Source organism: Archocentrus centrarchus, chromosome 17 (genome assembly GCF_007364275.1).
Source record: "Archocentrus centrarchus isolate MPI-CPG fArcCen1 chromosome 17, fArcCen1, whole genome shotgun sequence".
Taxonomy (NCBI): Eukaryota; Metazoa; Chordata; class Actinopteri; order Cichliformes; family Cichlidae; genus Archocentrus; species Archocentrus centrarchus.
The window spans coordinates 29,069,135-29,092,376 of record NC_044362.1 but is presented as its reverse complement, the minus strand read 5'-3'; the positions used below and the strand labels follow the sequence as shown (position 1 = coordinate 29,092,376).

Genomic DNA, 23,242 nt, shown 5'->3' with positions numbered 1-23,242 from the left:
ACAGTGGAACCACTCAGCTTACGGCTTTGAGCTGGAACTTCCCAAACTAATGGGTGAAGTCAAAGTGTTAATGAACTGTTTTCTGAAACAGTCAACAAACCAACCAGATCTGTTTAACCCTGACATAACTGGTTAGAGTTCAGGTAATGCTGCAGTCAGGTGTTGGTGGATGGGGGCATATTGACAGGTGACCAGACTTTGACAATAACAAGAACATTTTGGAAATTTAAGCATGTCTGCTAGATACCACACTAGAGGTTTACTGGTTTTTCAGGAAGTCTAAATACTCATAATGTCCATATGTTAGTGTTTAAACAGTGTAGTAATATTTTTCTTTGTGAACATATCTTTGATTGTGTAGCAACTCTTATTGTACTTTACGAGAGCAATCAATTTAAATTCAAGCTTGAAACTAAGTTTAGATAAAACAAATGGATTCAGCTTACTTATTGCAAACAGACCATATTCAACCTCGAGATTAATGTCTTTCACGTAAACAATGGCCCTTAAACAAGCAATAATGCAAAAGAATAAACCAAAGTAACAATGAAAGACAACTGATTCATCCTGTTGTTTTGATGCACGCTCAGTCATCCAGGTAAGGAAATCCTAGAAATTTGAATCTTCATCTGGACGTAGTGTTTTTTTCTCTCACTGAAAAACTTTACATTGAGATGAACAGATTCAACTTTCTGTAATTCATCCTGTTATTAAACTTTCTGGCCCAGTTCACGTCATTTACAACTACAGTTCTTTGTGCAGCAGCTGCCATGGCATGCCTGGTGTTCCTTGTTCATTGCCAGGATAGGTGAGTGTTTAAGCTGTTGGGCTTAAGCTCATGTGTGCATACCCATTTGGGTTAAATCCTACTCTGGAAATCTCAGATAAACATGACATTTATCCAGTCATTTGAAAGTTGGAGAATTTTCTTGATTTATGCGATCAGCTGATTTCTGTCAACTAATCAAGGCAGCCTAAATGATTCATAGCTGTAGGTGAACCAGGGTAAATATGATTTGCCGGTATATATAGACACTTTACCAGAGATGATCTCTGGGATCAATTCCACTTACCATTAATCGTGTTGTATTGATATTGGCACGTGCCTTTTCCTTTTTGGTGCAAAAAAAAAAAAAAAAAAAAAAGAGTGGGCCCCCCCACCCCCCACCCCCTCTGCCCCTTCACAACAATGTGACCAGGTTGGCTCAGTGGTTAAGGTGTTGCACTCAAGATGCTTAAAAAGTGTTTTAACTGTGTTGCTTGCAGTTTGAAGAATGTGTTAAGTCTATAAAAACATGGATGCTCCAACACTCTTACTGCTACACGGAGTTACTCTGGTCTTAAATCTTGACATAAATGTGTACACAGAGAAGAAATAGTCTCCTTTAGGCTAGAGCAGGATACAGAAGGTGTGTCTGGTGTGGGTCTATTTTTCTTAAAACTTTATATCTCACAGGCCCTAAATCTAATCAAAGCTTGATTGTACAGTAGAGGCTACGATTCTGTTTCTCTTGTTCTGTTCCTGCAGCCAGATCTGTGCAGGAGCTGAATTTTCATGGAAAAATAATCTGATAAATGTGGGAAAGGAAAGTTATTTAATAAAACCAGCTGGAGGAGATCCTCTTTCTCTGGTGAAAATATGTAGCTTATGTCTTCAGCTGTATTCATGAATTATATAGCATACATAAGTGTGTTTTCTGGTTTATGCCAGAAGGAACATTCATAATTGTGATAATTGTTCCTCTTACTGCATTGTGTATTTAGTGTATCATCGAGACAGAAGGCAATTGTTTCTGCTGCACATGACTTACTCTACTGATCTGAGATGACTATAAATTACTTTTAGAAAGTGTTCTGACTGTCTTCCTGCATCTACTGTATGCTGTACCATATTTTCTTTTAATCTTTTTAACAGTTACAATCACACCCCCTGGTACCACCAGGATGGCCGAGTGGTTAAGGCGTTGGACTTAAGTTCCAATGAGTACATACTCTCGTGGGTTCAAGCCCCACTCCTGGTAGAATTCAGGTTCTTGTGTGGTTCCTGGTAATCATTGCAGTGGTGACAAGGTCTTTGTTTAAAGGTACGCCAAGTATTTTTGTTTTTGAGTTTTGTTAATGGAAGAAAAGAATGTTGCACTCATAAATATACACTGAGTAGTGTGTAATTACATCCTCCAACAAGTTGGATTCTTATAAACACAGAAATAATTGGTTTGTGGAAGCCACCATGTTGCCCTGCCATCCACACAGTGGCCCAGATGGACATCGCTGTTCTGCTTAATTGCGTTTTGTAAATACTTCTTCGTGACATCAACAGAAAAAGTCATGAGGTCAAGAAAAAGTATATATATCTTTTGCTCTCACCCCCAACCAGTCACAGCTGGGTGAGTCCAAGCAGTTTGATATAACCATGGACAAGGTGCTGACTTCAACCCACCAATGCCAGGATGACTGACTGGTTAAGACATTGGGCTTAAGTTCCAATGGACATGTGCCCACGTGGGTTCAATCCCCACTGCTGGTAGAGTGCATGTTCACATGATTTGCTCAAGCTGACTACTCAAGTCTTTTCTAGAGAATTGATTAGAATCCAAAAGCACCGTGTCGTCTGCTTAATTCATAGCAAGCAATTGACCTAAATCATGGAGGTTTCCTGATGTCTGCTAGCTTATGTGTAAGAAAGGACAATGTGGTAGATGGAGGATTGTGTAGTTTTCTTTCAACAGGTCTGTTTTTGATTAGTTCATATTCTTGGATTTCGGCCACTGAAACTGCCAAAAAAAGGTCATTTATTCCTTTAGTATAACGATAACTGCAGATCTGAACACTGTAGTGTTTGCATTCACTACCGCTCCATTATTTTCCCATCATGACACACCGACCAGCTGAGGGTAGTAAACATATCTCAACGGCTGCTGCAAAGCACTGACCTCTCCTGGGAGAAAATAAATGATTTTACCGTAAAAAACATTTTCAATCTGTGCCAAATGTTATTCATTGAACCCTCCCCAAATCTCACATCCATACTCCCTGAAGGATCAAAGCTCCACACACAGAGCACACCAGGTGACCAGCAAAAGCACCTGGTGTATTATGTGTGATTCTCGATTCTCTCTCTCTAACTCCTGAAAAAAGTGGAAGAGAACATAAAAAAATGATGGTGCTAACAGTGATGATACAAAACAAAACAAGAAAGGAAAAGGATGAAAGGCAGAAGCCAAAATACTGTACAGCATATATAAAAGATACAAAACGTAGCAGCTAAAAAAACAAACAACAAAACAGACCAAGACTGACTCCTCCACCTGCGAGCAGGCTCAACAGACAGTTTTCAGTGGTTATCATTCTGCTTGCTGAATGTGAGGACTAAAAACAGCAGCAAATGCACAAAAGAGGGAAAATGAGCTGCAGACACATTATCTAAAACACATAAGTTCAATTCACACTTTTTAGACTTTGCACTTTTTTGTCATTTTGGCTTTTTTTTTTACGTTTTCTTTTACTCGGTTTGTGTATTTTACACATTTGGTTAGGATTTAGGCACTAATACTACTTGGTCTGAGTTAGGAAAAGATCTAAATTTGCATAAAAATATACTTTTTAACAAAGTAATCCATATGTTTGAAAATTCAATTCTGCATTTAGCACAGAACATTTTTACATGTACCTGTTTACTTGACCACTAAAGGCCTTTTTCATGATATGTTTTCTGTTTATCACTGGTTACAATGCGTGACATTACAGCTCTATAGCTGGAAAATGAAGCCAATGTAGAACTGTCAAAAAGTAGAAGCTGGCTCCAAAAGCAGGTCAGTCCACGTTTACCCCTTTATATTTTATCAGCTGTTTGGGTGTTGATTTATAGGTTTTATTGTAATTCATCCTTTTGAACTTTATTAAGGCTTATAATGTAAGGGTGTTGGTGTGTTGACGGACAGATGTATGCAGATCCAGGCAGATGTAGCCATCAGCTGTTTGCTGTGCTTCACCACTGCTGAACTGAACCTTTTGACTGTATTTGTAGCCTGCTGGAGGATTTTAAATTTAATTCTCTGACAAGTAGTATGTCTTTCTGTGCCATTAATTATACTAATATTTTGCTTAGTGAAGTTCTAGTATTTTATTTGTATATTGCTTAGTCTGTGTTATGGACCTACACAATCTATAGATGTTTGATAACCAATCTATGTAGCACTAGCTGATAACTTAGCACTCCACCCTCTTGTCCAAATATGGTCACTTCTGGCTCCAAAAACCAACACACTGACAGCTGAAATACTTCTGTTGAAGTTTCAGAAAGTGGTTCTCCAAACCAATAAGTGATGTCCATTTTTTATATATAGTCTGTGCAACAGCCTACTTTTTTCTGCTGTTAGATTAATTAATAAGTGAGACTGCAGGCCATATCTATGGGACTGGATACAACTGATAATAGCCCAAAGGTGTGGCCAATGATATGATCATAACAGGGCGCTGCACCAGGGCCAAGGCACTAGTGCCTTTCCCACTAGGCCTTAAACTTTAAAAAAAAAATAAAACCAGCAGACTTTCTTACCTGATTCATTTTTTTCAGACCCAAAAATACAACAAATCTCTATTTTCATACACATTTTCCTTCAAATGCAAAAATAATAATATTACAAACAAGAAATATCACTATTGTTAATATGACAGTGAAAGTGCACAGCAATCTACTATTTAACAGAGGAAACACCCCTGTTTTGTGAACCAATCTCCTTGATGGGATGACACAGTGATTGATGTACCAACAAATGGTACAAATGTACAAATGCTCCTGACACGGTCAAGGAAAAACGGTTAATAGCATGTTTTATTAGCTAAATGTAAGCATGTAAGGGGAATGTGTGTTGTGCTTGTGTATGTGTTCGGACTCCTGCAGTCAATGACAGAGCCACTCCATCACATTATGGCTAAAATTAAACACGAATGCTTATCTAAGAAGCACAGTGTTAAGGATTTCTGCACTGGTGTCTCTGCGTCTCAGTGTCAGTGACAGCAAGGGTAGAACTATGATTAAATCTGAGCTCAATGAGATGGGATTCTACTGGTGCTGACCTGTCAGTGATGCCGCACATGTCGATCAGCAGCTGACTGTAATTTCCCAGCAGTCTTTGCTGTACCATAATTAGATCGACTGGCTGGTTCTCCACAGTGAGGAGGCGCATGCAGCCCTGGAAAGTCTCAAAGGGGTTTCTGCATTCCTCACTGTGCTCTTCAGCAGGACAACCTTGATGGGGACGAAGCAGAAGAAAAACAGTCACAAGACAGTACTGATCTATTAAAGAAAGAAAGAAAGAAAGAAAGAAGGAAAGAAAAGACACTAATGAAATTATATTATATTAACTTTCACAGAAAACAACATGATAGGTCATCTGCACAAGATGATATCATGACCGGTAGTTTGGTTTTAAAGTTTCGGGATCACTAGTGGCTGTGTGAGAAGATCCAGACTGGCTCTGACTTTAGAAATTAAAACTTTGCAGTTTGTTTGTGAAGGGAATGCAAAACTTAAACGTGGTCCCAAAGGAAACTCCGACACTAGTCTCCTGGTCAGCGGTCGGGTGTGTTTGCCTCTTAAAGTGAACTCTGTCTGCCCTTACATGAGGAAGTGTTTGCAGTGGCCTGGGTTCAAGTCTGCCCTCAGCTATTTGCCACGTGTCTTCTCCTACTCTCTGGCTGTCTCTCAACTGTTCCTATCAAAATAAAGCTGAAAAAAGCCTCACAAAAAAGGGGAAGAGTTGATATATGATGTGTCTGTAACACTCATGGTGGTTGTATCATGAAAAATGAATATTTACTTTAAAGAAATACCCACTGTGTTGGTTAAAATTCACTGAGTTTAATAACTTGATGAAAAGGTCAACATGCACTGAGTATGGATTTTCATAATAGCAATTTTAACTAATGCACTTTGGACAATTTTAGGGGAGACAGGTCAGCATTTTTTTCACATGTAGCAGAAAGCAGTAAATAGTTCGCTTCAGCCCTGCGACAGGCTGGCGACCTGTCCAGGGTGTACTCTGCCTCTCACCATATGACAGCTGGGATAGGGTCAAGCCCCTCCATGATCCTGAAAAGGCTAAACAGAAGGAAATGCATGGATAGATAGATAGTTTGTTTCAGACACATTTGGACTACTGGAAATAATCTGCAGGATTTATGTGATGGAGCTGCCTTAGTGGAGCATGCAGGAAGCAGCTCACACAACACCCACACGCCAGTGATTGTGAATGTGCCTGAATATTAGTTGCTCTCTTCTTATATCACCACAATCCAACATCACATGGCCTTTGTCCTACATAACTGGCTGGTTAAAGACCAGCTAATATCTCATCTTCATTGAACACATCTGTTCCCACATACAGCTGCCTCAGGTAAGCCCTTAAGCCCTTTAGAAAATGTCAGAGCTGCAGTGGATGAGTGAAATGAATAGTGAGAGTACGAAGTCAAACTCTGGTAAAGGTCTTCTGCCACAAAAACAGTGGTGCTGTTATTTGTGGTGTTTTTGTGCTCCTAAGTGGTTAAAATCATGCAAATATGGACCATAGTTCACTGCTTTCCTAACAACCTTGGATTGTGAGCAGTGTCAAGTGCCTCCTAACTGAGGGAAAGGAAGCTTTCAAGGTTGGTGACTGGGAAATTATTAAGTTGGCACAACATGACCTGAAAGGCAGTTTGAAGCAGGAAAAATGGGACTATAAAAGGAAGCTGGAGAGGAAACTGCAGTGCAACAACATCAAAGAGGTCTGGAGAGGAATGAACACCATCATTGGCTTCAAGGGGAGACGACCTCCAGGAGACATGGGCATAGCAAATGAGTTTAACCTGTTCTATAAAAGGTTTGACTTGGTGCTCCCCTGCACCTCTGCTGGCCCAGCCTCTTCTCCACCATCACCCTCACTAAGCAGCCCCCCCAACACCACAGCTGTCGCACCTTCTACACCAGCTTCTCACAGCTGTTTTTTTTTTTTTTTATTATTATTATTAAGTGGATGATGTAAGAACTGAGCTGAGGAGGCAGCACTCTGGCAAAGCAGCTGGTCCAGACTGTGTTCTAACCATGTGGAAAACATCATGTCTTGTGCCAGTAATGCAGGGTGGCTGACCATGATTAACAACTACAGACCTGTTGCCCTCACTTCCCATATCATATATGAGGACAATAGAGAGGCTACTCCTTTGCCTACTGAGACCACAAGTCCAGCATACACTGGACCTGTTTGTGTACCAGGAGAAAATCGGTGTGGATAACATGATCTTCTCCTTGCTTCACAGGACCTATTCCTTTATGGACGAGCCTGGCAGCTATATGAGGATTGTGTTTTTCTCTAGTGTGTTTAACACAATTCAACTCCAGATTTTGAGAGACAAGCTTAAGAAGATGGGGGTCGGTTCAACCTTCACCCCCTGGATACATAACTACCTAACGGGACAGCGACTATGTTTTTGGGACGGTTGCAAATAACATTGGAGCCCCGCAGGGAACTGTTTTGGTCCCATTCCTTTTCACACTGTACACTGCTGACATGAAATACAAGTCTATTTGCCACATTCAGAAATATTCTAATGATACAGCAATTGTGGCATGTATAAAAGATGGTCAGGAGGTGGAATACTGGGACTTTACCATTGCCTACTGTGACTGGAGTAAGGAGAACTGCCTCATCTTGAATACAACCAAGACTAAACCGATGGTTTTGGGGGCTGTGCTGGAGAGGTATGTGAGGAGCAAGTTGCATGTCATTCTCAGCAACCCCAGGAACAACCGGCTCCTGTCCCTGCACTATAGAACTGAGCAGTTCAGGAGATTCTTTATCCCTGCTGTTAAAGTTTATAATACCAGTCATTAGTCTTGTAGGGATAATTTGCACTTTTTTACTTGGGTATTTTATTAATTCTATGTACTGCTGATATTTAATGTCCTGTTTTTATTTATATTTTTTCTTTCTTGACTGTGTCACCTGAGATTTCCTAAGGGGATTAATAAAAGTATTTACAGATCTATCTATCAATCCATTTACTGTGGATAGCGAGATAGCCTATGTGTAAGTGTGTGAGAACGCACTTGCAGGATGATAAAAAGCCTACAGCTGTTAAACAAAATGCCTCGACTACAGTATTGCTGAGCAGAGAGAAAACAAAGGAGATGAGATTTTTAGGCAGTGAGGGAAGCAGCGGTGTAAGAACAAAAGGGGAAAGAGAGGAGTAAAAATGAAAGAAAAGAGAATGAAGGGGATAGCAGAACGAGGCAAGAGAGAGACAGAAGCAAGATGAGAGAAAGAGCACACTGACTGTATGGTGCAATATAAAAAACTTTCAAATACGGATGCACATCTTTTATAAATACGGCTCTTTTAAACTGTACTGAAAGCCAACTTCACCTGACTGACTGCCACCTATTAACACAAAATGTGAACAGCAGATGGGTGGGACTGTTATGTGCCTGAGATGATCATATTAGGGATATCCACATATCATACCTGAAAATAATGTTTTCAACTAAATACAGCAGATTGCTATACTCATGTTTTTCTACTCTTTTCAGAGTTCTGAAGAGGCTTCGGTAATAAAATGCAATGGCGTGCAATTTAATGCGCCAATCAGGATCAGCAGTATTTAAACAGATATAAGATTGTTTTATTCTCGGTTTGCTGAATATCAAATATATGCAGAACACACCCGCACAGTCATGATGAAGTACGCTGGCTGTGTATTAAACTCCCAAATGGTATTTTTTTTCATGAACATCTAGTTTTCCAGAGAAATACTTTTAAAATCAGTTTTCAGGGGCTTTTGTAACTGAATAAGAAGTATAATTACATGTAGAAAAAGCACTTGTGAATGTTGACTTATATTTTATGAAATGTTTCTTCTGTTGGCTTTTCCAGTTAATATAAGCATAAAAATAATAGAAACACTGATGCTGAGGGATTTCAAGGTTGCCTTATTTTAGTTTCTAAAAGCCCAATGAGCCATGAGTCACTCTTACCACCAAAGAAGAGCTGACTTCCTGTGGTGACAGGAAATGAGGGGGTGGCATGAGCTATGCCTCCTTCTTCTTTATCCACAGAGATTGTGAGGCGACCCCGTCTGCATGTAAGATCCACTGAATGCCACTGACCATCACTCAGAGCAGCACCTGGGGAAAAAGCAGGTGACAACCCTAATCATATTTTATTTATTTTCATTTTAAAAACAGCATTGAAAACATAAATCTGTTAGGGTTTAGGGGGTCATGTTTTTTAAAAACATATGCAAGGTTACAATTTCACTGACTAGGTTTATAAACTGACCTGCACTGAGCTCTAACACCACTGTGCCGCCTTTATGGATCTGCAGTCGGAGCCTGGCGTCACTCAGGTATAACCAGACCATGCCCCCTTTTTGAAGGAGGCCAAAGGTGAGCAGAAGTCCTGCCCTGTTCCATGTCCTGAACTGGAAACCTACAGACACACCATCCAGAGAGGACGTTGTAGTCCCTGGCAACTGGAGGAAACTCTGGGGCCCGGGGAACGTCAAAGCAATGGAAACTGGCTCAGCACAAGAAAAGGTCACATTGCCCTGAGAGACAAACATGCAGAGTGGGGAGAGAGGAGGTGGGACAGAAAAAAGTGATTACTGTAGAGATAAAACAACATAAAACATGAATATTAATCAGCTGCTGAGGGCGTGTCGATGTGACCTTGTGTCGCAGTGATCTCATCAGCAAGTCTCCTTGAAAATAGAAGCAACGGCTCCAAACTGAAAGCAGCAATGTCACCCATCACAGAGCTGTACAGGGAGGTGGATATGCATATGAACATTTCCATTGTGGCCCATTGTTTTGAGTGGTGGTAATGACTCTGGGTCCATTGCTAAGTCTGCAGCAGTTATATATTACAGTCCCTGCTCTCTTCTGGGAATATCAGCCTGCTATCTTTATAATGCTCTGGAAACACAGATGACATCTAAAAGCCCTTTGTAGAGCTGTTAAAGTGATATATGGAAGTATATGGTGAAGAAAGCTTCACCACTGCAAAATAAAAAGTAAAAAGTGAGCTATAAAATTCCCCAAAAGCCATTCACTAACACCCATGCACACCCAAAATACTCTGCATTACAGTTACCGTGCCTTTAAGACGGACTAAAAGTGCTCTCTTTATCAAGACAGACTAGAACAGTGTTAATTCTCTATTACTAAGAGATGTACAGCACTCTTGTAAAACAGCCTCTATTAGACCTTCAGCCATGCATGTGAATCTCTGAACCATTTTTACCAAGACGCTGCGCTTCTCTGCCCTCTCATCCTAAACTGTAATGAGAAACCATTTGTTACAAAATGGTTCAGAGTTGCTCTCCACTGAGTTCACTACACTTATTGTCATTGGAGAAATGTTTTTTTCTAATGACAAAGGCAAGGAAGGGCTTACTAGAAATCTAACCAGCATCAAGGCTCCTCTTTCCTTTCATCATTCAGTCTCCTCGTTAGGAGCTCATTAGTGTCATTAACCAGCTAGCAGCGGCACTGCCGGCATCCACATAATTTCCCAGTGGTGCTCAGAGGATGTCAACATGTATGAACACACCTGCATGTACAAACACACTCAAATACTCTAGAGGCTAACCTGTCATTATTTATGCATGCAAAGGAATAGTTCTGGAGAGACAGCAGAGGACTCTGTCTTGTGGTATTTGTCAGGATTTCTTGATAATAATAATAATAATAATAATAATAATAATAATAATAATAATAATAATAAAAATGAATAAAATGAATAATAAAAATGACTGTGTCATGAGAGCCTTCATTTTAAAAAAATATATTTTTAGTGCCTCAGATCTTCCTACTGATGCTGTGTTTTCTCTCAGATATAAAAATCCATAGAGCTTGAGGAGTTTGAGAAGCTGAACATCAAAGCACTATACTCTCCCCAAATGATTGACAAAATCTGACATCATCACACTATAGAAAAATGTACCCCCAAAGGTATGTGGACTATTATTTTTTTCATGAGGCAGTGATAAATACTGACATATCCTAGATGATGTAAGGTGTGTAAAGGACCCATTTAGGACAGATTAAACTTTAATAAAATAAGACATTAGAAATGTCTGAAGATAAATTCCAGGACACCTGTGCAGCTCACACACAGGCCATTCTGCGATACATTTACCTCCTAAAAGTCTATTTTCTTTGTCATTTCAGTCTTTTCACGCTGTTGAATTCACCTCACTGAAAATGAATGCCACCACTCTTTCCAATGATCTATCTGCCAGCATTCTCATAACCATCAGCCTCTAGTCCCTTTTCTTTAAATTCACTGAAATCTCTCATACCGCCTATTGGGCCATATCCTCCCTATCTCCACCATATCCAGGTTGTTGAGTTGCTCAGGGCACCTCAACCATCAGCCATCAGCGTACTCCTTTAACTCTGTCCATCAAAAATACTTTAATAATGTATGTTTATGTCCTTGTAATGAATGTACTTTTCTTCCAATCGATTGCTCCTTATTAACTCCTCCTCGCAAAGAAACTCCAATATTTTATTTGACACAATTAATAACATCCATAACTCACACTTAGCTCTTACTGTTCTGGGATCATTTAAACTTCTCAGCATACAAAAGATGACAGTAGCCCTTTACATGTAACACCACCCTCGCCTTTGTTAATAGTCGGTCCAACTATTGGCCCTACACACTGTAGCTGTTTTATGCTGTAATGCTGAATCACTTTCTGTGTTAGGAAGGCAACAATAAATAACAGAGAAACAGAAATGTTTCAAACAAATTAGATAAAAATAAATAAAAGGCAGTTAAAGATATGAGTGTAAAGGATGAAAAGAACACAAAAATGTATGATCATGCCAGCAAAGGCATGAATTTTCTTTTGAAAAGCGGCTCAGATCCTGAGGCAGACTGCTTCAGAGCCTGAGGTCACAGCTGATAAGCGCTGATGCTCAGTGCTCTTTTAAAAACAGAAAATAGATGTTCTTGGTATCATGTACTTACCCTTACAGTAACTTGGCGGTCACGTTTCTGAGCTAGCTCGATCAAGTTGACGTCGTTGTACAGCAGGTTTTCTATGCAGCCATGGAGGTTCTTCTTGGAGATGTCTGGTTTCTGAGAGCTGAGGCTGTGGACGGCACCTAAACTCAACTACGTCGGGATAACAATACAAAATATTGTTTAATACTTTTCTGTGTACATTCACATGCACATGTAACTCATCAGTTCAAAGTCGGTGTGTTTCAGCACACCTGTTCAATGTCCCAGCGGCTAAACTCTGCAGGGAGCTGAACTCTTTCCGTGTTTTTGTCCACAGTGAGGTTGAGGTGAGCATTTCTTTGCTCCAGTACTACATGGTGCCAATGCTGATCATCTAACAGGCTGCCAAGAGAGGTGAGACGCTGTGGTTCAAGGGAAGTCATACCTGAAGGAGGAGAGGCAGGGGTGGAGGCAGGAAGAGGAGTGATGTGAGAACAGCAAGAGAAAAGACAAAAAAATGCAAAAGGACAAAAAAAGAAAGAAAGAAGAATGGACAGAAGAAGAAAGTGGAGGGACAGCAGTACATTTAGGATGAACGGGAAGAGGAATGAGGTAGGTGGAGAAAGTGAAGAGGTGGAAAGGTGACAAACAGCAAGAGGAAGAAGAGAGGTGGGGAGTGAAGATACATGTCAGTGGATGAAAAACAAAGAGGATGGATGGGTGGCAGGGAAAGTATAAGAGGCAGGAGAGGATAAAGCAGGCAGAGACAAATAGGCCTTTATTAAAACTAATCAGAGTGAAATTGAAATTACAAAGACAGCTCAGAACTGTTTTATTTGCAGCAAAGAAGAAAAAAGAAACCTCGTACATTGGGCACCATAAAATGGAAAAGAATTTAAGTTCTCATCAAATTATTTTACTTATATCTAGGATTATTCAATTCTTCTGGTGGCTTTTAGCTTTTTTTTTTCTTCTAATTTTACTTGTGATCTGGCAGCCACTTCTATTATATGACCTGTTAGCTTGTAGGGTCTTCATTAGCTGACCTACTAGTCTGCTTCTTTCTGACAGTCTGACCTGGTGTCAGGGGAACAACAACAACAACCAGCCTCCATGCTGCATCTAAATATTTCATTTTTCTCAGCATCCCGCAGGGAGGATCACTGGGAGGTCACCCTCGCTCATCTCATTAGGAATGACTGGATATAACTGCATGCTTGCACTGAAAACTGAAGCCAAATATGTGATATGCCTAATTTTGGGGAGAAAAAAAAAAAAAAAAGACTACAGAAGAAACATGGCAAGACATCATTAATGATAGATGAGCACCAGCCGGTCCTAATAAGTGGATCCATCTCTATTCGCCACTAGGGATAGGAGAGAAACTGTGTTCCTGCTTAGAGGGGGAACTGGAGAGAGCAGAATACTGTCAGTCATTAAAAATGTATTAGATATTCCTAAGGGAAAGGCAATTTCAACTTCAGAGAAAGAAACAGAGCATTTGGAAGCTGATGGACAAATGTATCTTTGATATTTCACTTCATTTTGTGAGAAGATATACAAACTAGTGACAAATCAAAGGAAAAAACCCGAGCACTTCAGAGATCCTGCTGTGGGGGGAATTTTGCTGGCATCATTTGGGTCGACTCATCTTAAGGCGCCTCCACATTGTCAGATTTCAGGAAGCTTATACATGTCATGCTTCTGGGTTTCTGTTCAAACATTTCCTGTTTTAATTTTGTTATTCCTGGTTGTTTTTTTTAATCCCCCTTTGTATTTGTTTGCCTCACCTTCTTAAGCTTTACCTGTTCTGAATCCGTCTCAACCTACATTCAATTAGCCAGATTGTTTATTTTGTAATAATCAAGCTTTCCAGCAGTTCTCAGTGTTTCTTGTATTTCCCTTATGTTTTTAATCAATGTCCTCCTTTATAATGAAGATTTTACCCCATGCTGGAACTGTTTGCTGCTGTTGACTGCTTTTTAATTGTGACTTTTTCCTGGATTAAAGGATTTGGATTTCAGATTTTACTCTGCCTCCTGGTGTCCTGCATTTGTGTCCTTTCTGTGTTTGCTACAATAAGTTCATAGCTAACCAAACTGTGTGACTTGGATCTAATGAAATTGAGTAAACATCAGGCGTACTGAATGAAATTCTCCGCTGTTTGCGTCCATGCTTCTGTTGCCACAGCTCAACTACATTTTCTTCCTTGTTGGAATCCCAGATATTTAGTTTTGCACATTTTACTGACATCTGTCCACTTGAGATAGGTTACCATTGTTTTACCATGGTTAGCACTGTTGTGTTACATGAACCATTGCATAATTTTAAGCTGCATTTCTATTTGTTGGTTGGTAGAGTACAGCAGGTTGCAACAACAGCCACACTGATGGTCATCCTAAATTTTGGACACTGTCAGAATTTTCTTCTATGCTACCTTTAGCATTTAGCCTTCTGCTTAAGAACACCATTTTGAAGCCATGACCAAAGATATTGCTGCGATTTGGTGATTGTGCTGGTAACCTCTTGTCTGGGACAGCCTAAAATTGCACAGTGTATACCCAACATTAGAGGGAAGGGTCACTTCAAAGTCCTGCTGGTGTGAGTGGTTTCTACAACATCCCGTATGTTCATTGATAGGGCACTGAAAGGTTTGAAGAGTATGAATATGGTATCATATGCTGTGGCCTTCACAGTAACCAGGTATTGGGAGGATTTGAGCCGTCCACCTCTATCATCCAAAATCCAAGTGAAGGAATATCTTTTTGAAGAATAACATTTCTATCCTCCAAATTGAGCAAAAAATCAACTCTGAAGATGTTTTTAAAAAATGACTCTACCACACGTATATAGAACAGTGGGATCTGGTTAAATACTGAACCCTGAAAGGCCAACTTTTTAAGTCATTGAAAAGAGAATAAGTCCTCCTCAGTGCCTCTGCAAACTCCTCAGACAGCTGGAGGATTCAAACGCTTTTTTTTTTTTCAAAACTGTACTCTGACTAAATAAAATGCCAGTCAAATATTTAATCAAAAACAAAACACATGGCAAATCTTTTTTTAAACAAAAAGTGTGATCTAGACTTTCCCGTCTGATGGCCACGATTAGCCTTGATGGCCATGTACCTCTTAGGCATCTTTTAGAGCTCCAGTTAACAGAAAATAGCTTAGTGGAGTAAATACAAATTCCTGCAGTTTGGCTCAATTCAAGAATTTGCAATAGCCTGAAAAGACAATTTTAACCTTTTAGCTGCAAACCAAGTTTATACAGAAAGGAAAGTCACAGCTAACTGACCAGATTTAGCCCAGAAAATAACGTCCTTGGATTCCTCGTGCTTGGAAGGCAGAAACATTAAAGCTCTTCTGATGATATGTGGTGGCCTAACACCTTACTGAGATGCTTTATTTATTGTTTTTTCTTTGAATCTGTCTGCTTTCTGTTTTCTTATTTCAGGTGGAAAGAGGAAAATGAATTTGATCAAAACAGAGAAAGTTAAACTAATACATAGGAAGTCTGTCCTGTCAACACAGTTATTGTGATGACTTATTTGATTAGAGTCTGGATGAACAAAAAGAGACAGTGCAATCAATATGAGAGGAAAGATGAGAATCTCTTTATGGGCTTTGATTAATGGAAAAATTACTGTGTTGTAAGAGGTAGAGAAAAGGGCCTTACTGGATGGATGTTTTATTAGATGGATGATTTGATTAGTGCGTGAATGATGGGAAAGAGAAAGTAGAAATCAATATCAGAGATCAGAGGCCAAAACAGAAAATTGCTTTACTAATATTAATAAATAGAGTCATCTCTTTCCATCTCTTCATCAGTCTTTCTTCATGTGTTTTCTGTCCTTCGTAGTCCCATATCTTTTGTGGCTGTGAAATCATTGCGTGTGAGGGAGGCAACTTTTCCAGTCTTGAAGAGTTAGTGGTAAAACTTTGAGACTGTCTCACCTTTTTGTCATCACATTAGATACAGTCATTTAATGAATAACTTAGTAATGCAGTTAATTTAGGTATAATTGATATTATAATGCTAAACCATAGTATATGAGTTCCAACAATCCTGCCTATAAAAAGCAAATCATAAATGTTTCCAACCTTCCCTTCAAGGTCATCTCCTTGTGCACCTCTTCACTACTGTCAACGCTCCTGCTATTTTTACGTCACTCTGTGGACGTCCCGTTCTGACCACTTGAGCTTGTGCATCTTTGCTGGTTCCTGCAGTGGGTCAAAACTGCAACCCTTTCACTAGAGTGTATTGTATTGTAGGGTCTTTACCTTACAATATGCAGTGCCTTGAGGTGACTATTTGTTGTGATTTGGCGCTATATAAACAAACGTTTAATTAAATTGAGTCTCATTTGTTGGTAAAAAGATGAAGTTATAGTAAAACAAATATGGCAACTGGTGAGGGACAAACATTTCTGCCCACTCAGTGTGCTGTGACAGACCCACAGTGACACGTGCCATAGTGGAGGTCAGCTGTTCTGAATGTCGTCAGGCACCTAAGGCCCTTACAGTATTTCCCCATGTTGACAGTATGACCCTGGGGGACAACTTCAATGTGCACAACCTTGTTAATGAAATATGACAGGTTATCTCCCTGAACTGATGTGTCGCCTTCGGGCTTGGCGGTGGGCTCTTCCTCTAACAACTTCTGTTTGGTGACTGGGTTCTAGCCAAAGTCCTGGCTCTCATTACCAGTGATGATGCTCATTAAGGGGCTTTAACTTGACACATAAGTTGATATCTGCACAGAAATCACTGCTGCCTCGCAGCATCAAGCCTCCTATACTCAAAAGTCCTGTTCAGCTGGAGCCGAGTTAAAATACTGTCCCTTTCCTGTGGGTCCACCGGCTTCCTCCCACAGTCCAAATATCAGCATGTTAGGTTAATTGGTCACCACTGTGGTTTAATGGTTCACTGTCTTTCTGTAATACACTGCCAACCTGTCCAGGTTGCCTCTCACCAAATTTCAGCCAGGAAAGAGTCCACCCTTCTTGTAACCCTCAGTTCGATAAGAGGTTTAGAAAATGGCTGTGTGAAGGGTTAAAACTGCAGACATTTTTGCCTTAAATAAAATGTAAAGGTCAAGTTTTTACTGGAGCACTTCCTATAATACATAGTTACAGATACTTGGCTCAGTCCTGACATTGCTGCCTTTCAAAACTCTCTTGTCTGCTCACTCTTAAAGCTCTGCATTAAAACTCTGTGGATCAGCATCTACCAGGTTGTTGATACTTGAATTTTGAATGGAACCAATTAATGCAGTGGTTCTCAAATAGTGGGGCGCGCCCCCTTTGGGGGGCGCGGTGCGATACCTGGGGGGGCGCGTGTGACCCTGGGGAACAGGCTTTTTTTTGGGGGGCCGTACTAGTATAAAGTGTAATTGCGCATCCAGTACAGTAGGCGGCAGTGGTGCTGTCATTGTTACTTCTGTCACGTTTGCGACAGTGCAACATTTTACGACTTACAAGACAACAGGTTTGCCTTGGTTAGCAGTGTTGAGTCAACAGAAAGCTCCGACTGCGTTCTGCCTGTAGCCTCCGTTATTCAACATAACAACCCCCAACATGAAAAAGTTTTTAACAGGGATGAAAAGAAAAGCGGAGAGAGACAAAGATAATGAGACAAAAGAAAGTCACCCGAAAGCTAAGACGAGGAAATACGACGAAGCGTATTTAGCGCTTGGCTTCACTGTCACTACAGTTGGAGAAGAGGAAAGACCGGTGTGTTTGCTGTGTCTAGTTGGTCAAACATGTTTACAGTTTAAACAAGGATTTATTTATTTTTAATTTCAGGCAATGATGCACTTAAAATCTTTTCTGTTGCAGACTTAAAACACGATTTAATAAAGTTATTCTTTGTAAGTTTGACCATATGTCTTTCTTTTTTTCTTTAATGTTAATAAGGATAAAATGTTATGCAGAGATGGATAGTCACAGTGGGGAGTGGGGGGCGCGAATAGTTTTCTTCTTGCTAGGGGGGGCGTAACAGAAAATAATTGAGAAGCACTGAATTAATGTAACAGATCAATATGGACACACAAAGCCAGGGATCTCACAAGGACCACTCTCTCCTACATGCTAGAGTAACCAATAATATAACATAAGGGGAGTATATCTGATTACAGTCAGTGTAACACACATAAAAGCAGTTGATGTTCTGTAGTTGCATGACTTCTCATCCCAGAAACAGTCAAGAAATCTATTTTGAAGCTTTAAAAATGTGTAATTTCAAAAATTGCTGAATATTTTATTTATGAACATCAGAAAGAAAGAACATCCTGAGCAACTGTCTCCAGCATATTCACCCGAAGGCCTAACTAGACAAGACTGAGAGAAGATGTGATCAGATCCCTTTTTTTAATGACTGAAATCTGACTTAAGTGGAAATGTGCGTGCCCACGAGCAAGACACTGAGAAGCAGACTGGAGAAAAGTCTAAAAACTAGTTCAAACTGTGAATGCAGCAGTTCTTCTTCAGACTGAGTGTGCTGCCTCATCATTATAAGTCTGTGCCGAACACCAGCTTGAGTCATTTTGTCATTCTACACATGCCCTCAAGACAGTAACATGTCACTGTATCTTGTCTGCTATTCTATTACAGCTCCTCAAAATCTGATTGCCCTTATCAGAAAACAGGCTAGTATAATTATTTCAGCAACTGACTCCCATAAAACACCATGTCTGTCATAGAAACTCGGTAATGATTCACAGCTTAGGTCACCGAGTGACAAGTTTGCAGGAAGATTTTCAATGCCTCAAAATATTTTTCTTGTGTTATTTTTTCCCCATTGTGTAAGGTGAAGTGAGGTAAATCATCATTTTATCTTTTATCTCTTATCATTTTTTTTTTTTTTTTATTGTAGACTGATTCGGCACAATAAGCTAAACTAACAAAAAATGTCATCTGCAAAAATCAAACTGAGAGAAGCCGATCAAACAGGATCATTTTCCATCTTTCAAAGAGTCATTTAATGTATTGAGCATTTGAATATTACTGTAACTTGGATAATGAGAAATACTGTGTTACAAAATGAATTCTACTGTAGCGGCTAACAGCTTTTTTTTCTCCGAAGCTAGAAATACTGCAAAGGTCGCTGCTTCCATTATGTATGTGAAGGACTAGTTGCCAACAAATTAAAGCATACAGTAATTTAGAGGACTAGCTGTTCTCATTTTTATTTTCAGGAAACTGGAGAACTTGTGAGTACTTTGTGAGAAGTAGTTCTGTTTTGAGCTGAAGTGGAGGGCTGAATGATCCCAGCAAACATAGTTGAGGCAGCAGTGTTGTGTCTTTGGCCAAAAGTGGTTGAGGTCTGAAGCCAAAAACTGTAGTGTGATTATGAGGCAGGCAGCCAGAGGAGACACATTGAATAGTGGTCCAGTCATACCCTCTCTTTCAATCCAGGGAATAATGATCACACAGTACTATGTTAAAGCCTTGAGTCACTCTTCATTTCTTTATATTTTGCTTCCAAGGAGCCAGACTTCCTTGTAGACCCCAAACTATGCCAGAGCTTAGAACTTCCCATGCTGTTCCCACTTCTTACAGGTTTCTCACAAGAGTTTTGCTCTTGTTGATGCGCAAGTAGTCAAAAACACAGACTTCAGGCTGGTTTAAGATAGTTTTTCCTACTCTTGGCTCTTGATACAAATGGTATGAATATCCCTAATATGCTCTGACTGTGAGCACAGACGAACCGCCCACCTATGTTCAAATCTTCTGTTCTGCTATTCTGGAAGGGGCAGGAAATTAATAGAAAGGTGACAGCTGGGATAGCCCCCCCGCACAGGATAAGCGGACGAAAAGGGATGGATGGATGGATGGATGGATGGATGGATGGATGGGAGTCTTAAAGAGATGAGGAAGGGAGATAGAACAGCTTGTTTCAGACAGTGGATGAAGTGAAGTCAGAACCAACACCCAGATAAAGATAAAAGATAAAAAAACAATTATTTTGAAATGTGAATCATGAAAAACTAGTTCAAGAAATAAAAACAAGGAAATGAGTAAATTAGGTCTCGTTAAAATCTAACTCCAAAATTCCTCCCCTTCAAATTTTTATTCAGTTAACCCAAATGTTTAAAGGCACTTAGGTTTCTAAGTTGAATGAACTGAAAATGACCTACAGTAAACTTACTGGAAATTTTTTTGAGGGGTAGTGTGATATTTGCTGTGAGATTTCATAACATGTTTAGCTGCCAACGTAGTGTCGCAAAATAAGATTGGCCAATAATTACACCCTGCGGTGCAGCCAAGTGGGTGACTGTGACTAAAGACCTGGTTACTGCTTTCATATCTAGGAAGCATGTAACAAGGCTTTCTTTAAGCACCAGGGCTTTCCATACAGCCAACTGTGCTGTAAAATGGGGTCATTTCTGTAGAATATCCACGAATATATGAAATGAACTTCAGCTTTTGTATATATTTGCTACATATCCCTGCTGCAATCGTACAAATTTAATCAAGAATGCAATTATCTAAAAAGACATGTGGGACAAACTGGCAAATGGTGACACAAATCAAGCAGGGCCAGGAGAGGTGAGTGATGCAGAAACTGAAAATTGGTTGATAAGTAAAGGGAGAGTGACAGGGGGCAGAAATTAATTGCATTACTTTAAGTACTGATGTGCTGAAGTATCTGCTGAAATGTAATTAATCTACCACCCAGTTTTTATGTTGTGTTTTGGTTCCTCTGTCATCCAGGACAGTGTTGCTATTTTTTGTGGGGCTCTTACTCAGTGTTGCCTCATAAAGTGGACTGCATCTGCTCCAGGGGGTCAGACCTGGATGTGTTAGTGTAGGCACAAAAGTGCACAGAGCAGATGACCCAAATTACACAATTTCTTCACCTAAAAACTTGTTCAGAAAAATGAAAGAATGAAAGAGAGGGAGGGAGGGAGGGAGGGAGGAAAAAAGTAGATAATATGAGGCAGAGAGCTGAAGGACGCTGGACTGAAAAAATGGCTTACGGAAGCTTTTGAAATAACATAAGAGGAAAAGAATTGCTCCGGCATATCCACAAGACAGAGATACATAACAATGAAGGAACAGGAAAACAGGAAAGATGGTTGGGGGGGGCGGGGGGGTATCAAAAGGTCTTTGTGTGTGTCAAGCAGGCAAGACAGGCGAACGCACTAAACTAAAAACAGCCAAATGGTCTCTTCTGATAAAGAAAAAGACTGAGATGTAGGGAGACAAACCAAGAAAAACAACATTAATTAAAACAGAAAAGGAGGAAAATGAAAACAGAAAGTCACGCAAAGAAACACGAAGGGGTGGAGAGGAACAGAAAGAGAGAACACAATAAAAGCTCTCTCGCTTTTATTTCAAAGGACTTTTGCTTTTTTGAGTGCATACCTTTGTTCACAGTAGGACGTTCCTGATGATTATTTTACTAGTTGATTAAATGGGAGGGGAAAAAAAATCCAACTAATCAACCAGCCTACAAGTATGAAAACAACAAGAAAGCATTCAAATTGAACTCAGTCTAATGCATGAGGTTAAACATGGTCAATAATCAAAATGCAGCTGAAATGCGTTGCACCATGCATAACGCTGTACATGCATGATGTCAGATGCCTGCGTGCGGCTAACATTAGCAGTGGTTGCACCAGCTGCCTTCTTTCCTCGCAAATTAACATCCACCTGCTGTGCTGCATGTAGTTCTGAACTGCTCCAGGCGAGCAGTAATATGCCAGCTTATCCTGACACAATGAGACAGAGAGGTTTGCTGTCATCTGCTGGGGCTAGGAGGCTGTGTAACATCTGCGTAACATCTCAGAAGTGACAGTTAACTGGCAGTGTAAATTAATAAAATTTGAGTAATTACTCCAGCTATTAAGTCTAGCAAGGGTGTCTGTATTGAAACACTCAGTCAACTAGCTACTCGCATTCCTAGTTCAAAAAGTCCAGTCAAAAAGGGGAAGGTGGAACACTTCTCACCCTCAACCATGCTCAGCTTAGCTGCACAGCAGAAAGGGAGAGACAAACAAGCCATTTTCAGCTAACAGGAGGACAAAATGTCCTGAGCACCAATGCCAATGCTACCGAGCTACAGCAGCAGATTTGTTTTTTTAGATACTGCTGGCAAACCCACACATTACATGTGCTGTGGAGCTGCTTTTTCTTCACTATATTGTGAAGTAAGAGGCATGATAACTTCGAAATATTCACAAAATGCAAAGCAACTGCAGTCAAGCCCTGCAAACGTCATTTCTTTTAAGTGTACAGCTTGTGACTTTGAATTGAGATAACACCACCCTAAACGGGTACTACACAAGTACATAATGTATATCCTATATGAAAGCATGCTAAGGGAGGTACACTTTGAACTGCCTTTATGTAAAATGATGCATAATCTGACTAAGTTAGAGCACTTGCACTACACTTGATTTAAGCTTCTTGATGGTGACAGTCCAAGTGTAAACAGAAAGCTTTCCAAGGTGATCCATTTCAGAAAATGACATTCCTAAGAAGTCCCTGTCACTTCTTTTAGAGGTGATAATGATTCCTTGCATGAACTGAGTGCTTGAGGGGACATAGCAATGTTGTTTTAAAGAGTCATAACCTTTCTTTAAGATGCTATTTTACTTTAAGGATGTGCAAAACAAGTTTACAGTCTAGGAGAAGAGACAGGGGGGATGTGGCTGACAGATGGATGAAAGACAGAATAGATGACGGACACATGAGGGAGGAATGGGAGATAAGGATGCAGAGATGAAGAGCATTTGTGAGAAATAGAAGTCAGAGGGGTGGATAAAAGGGAAGATGAAAGCAAACAGGAGGTGATGGAGGAATAACTGTTAGAAGATATGAAATGGTGAGCATGCAAAAAGATGGATGGATAGATGGATAAATAAATCTGATGGGAATCCTGATGACTAGCAAGCCATATGGTGATGATGGCAGCCTGACAGTCTCTGGTTTAACCCTATTCTCACTCACACACACACACACACACACACACACACACACACACACACACACACACACACACACACACACACACACACACACACACACACACACACACACACACACACACACACACAGCTCTATACAGACTGTAAGCCATGCATCAAGTCTTACAGAGTCCAGCCCCAACACATGCTACAGTGAACGGGTACCATCCATCACGGCTGTAACTAGACAGAGATGCAGCAGCAGCCAAGACTAAACCAATCACATGGCAGTATGCGTAATGGCCCAAAACAATCTAAAGTTATTTTAGTTCATACTG

The 23,242-nt window shown here is 40.2% G+C and overlaps 1 protein-coding gene and 1 non-coding gene across 2 annotated transcripts in view; one reads left to right on the top strand and one right to left on the bottom strand.

Annotated features, from left to right (window-relative positions):
- Positions 1-23,242, bottom strand: part of LOC115795422 (contactin-associated protein-like 4) — a 142,890-nt gene that overhangs the window by 58,039 nt on the left and 61,609 nt on the right. Inside the window, exons 6-10 of the mRNA XM_030751320.1 lie at positions 12,266-12,438; positions 12,018-12,164; positions 9,318-9,585; positions 9,014-9,163; positions 5,080-5,251 (exon numbers count right to left, since the gene is read on the bottom strand). Of these exons, the coding sequence (XP_030607180.1) occupies positions 5,080-5,251; positions 9,014-9,163; positions 9,318-9,585; positions 12,018-12,164; positions 12,266-12,438 (910 nt within the window). The remainder of the gene's footprint in view (positions 1-5,079; positions 5,252-9,013; positions 9,164-9,317; positions 9,586-12,017; positions 12,165-12,265; positions 12,439-23,242) is intronic.
- trnal-uaa (transfer RNA leucine (anticodon UAA)) lies at positions 1,939-2,021 on the top strand. Its single transcript has one exon. It is a non-coding gene; the product is annotated as a tRNA-Leu (tRNA).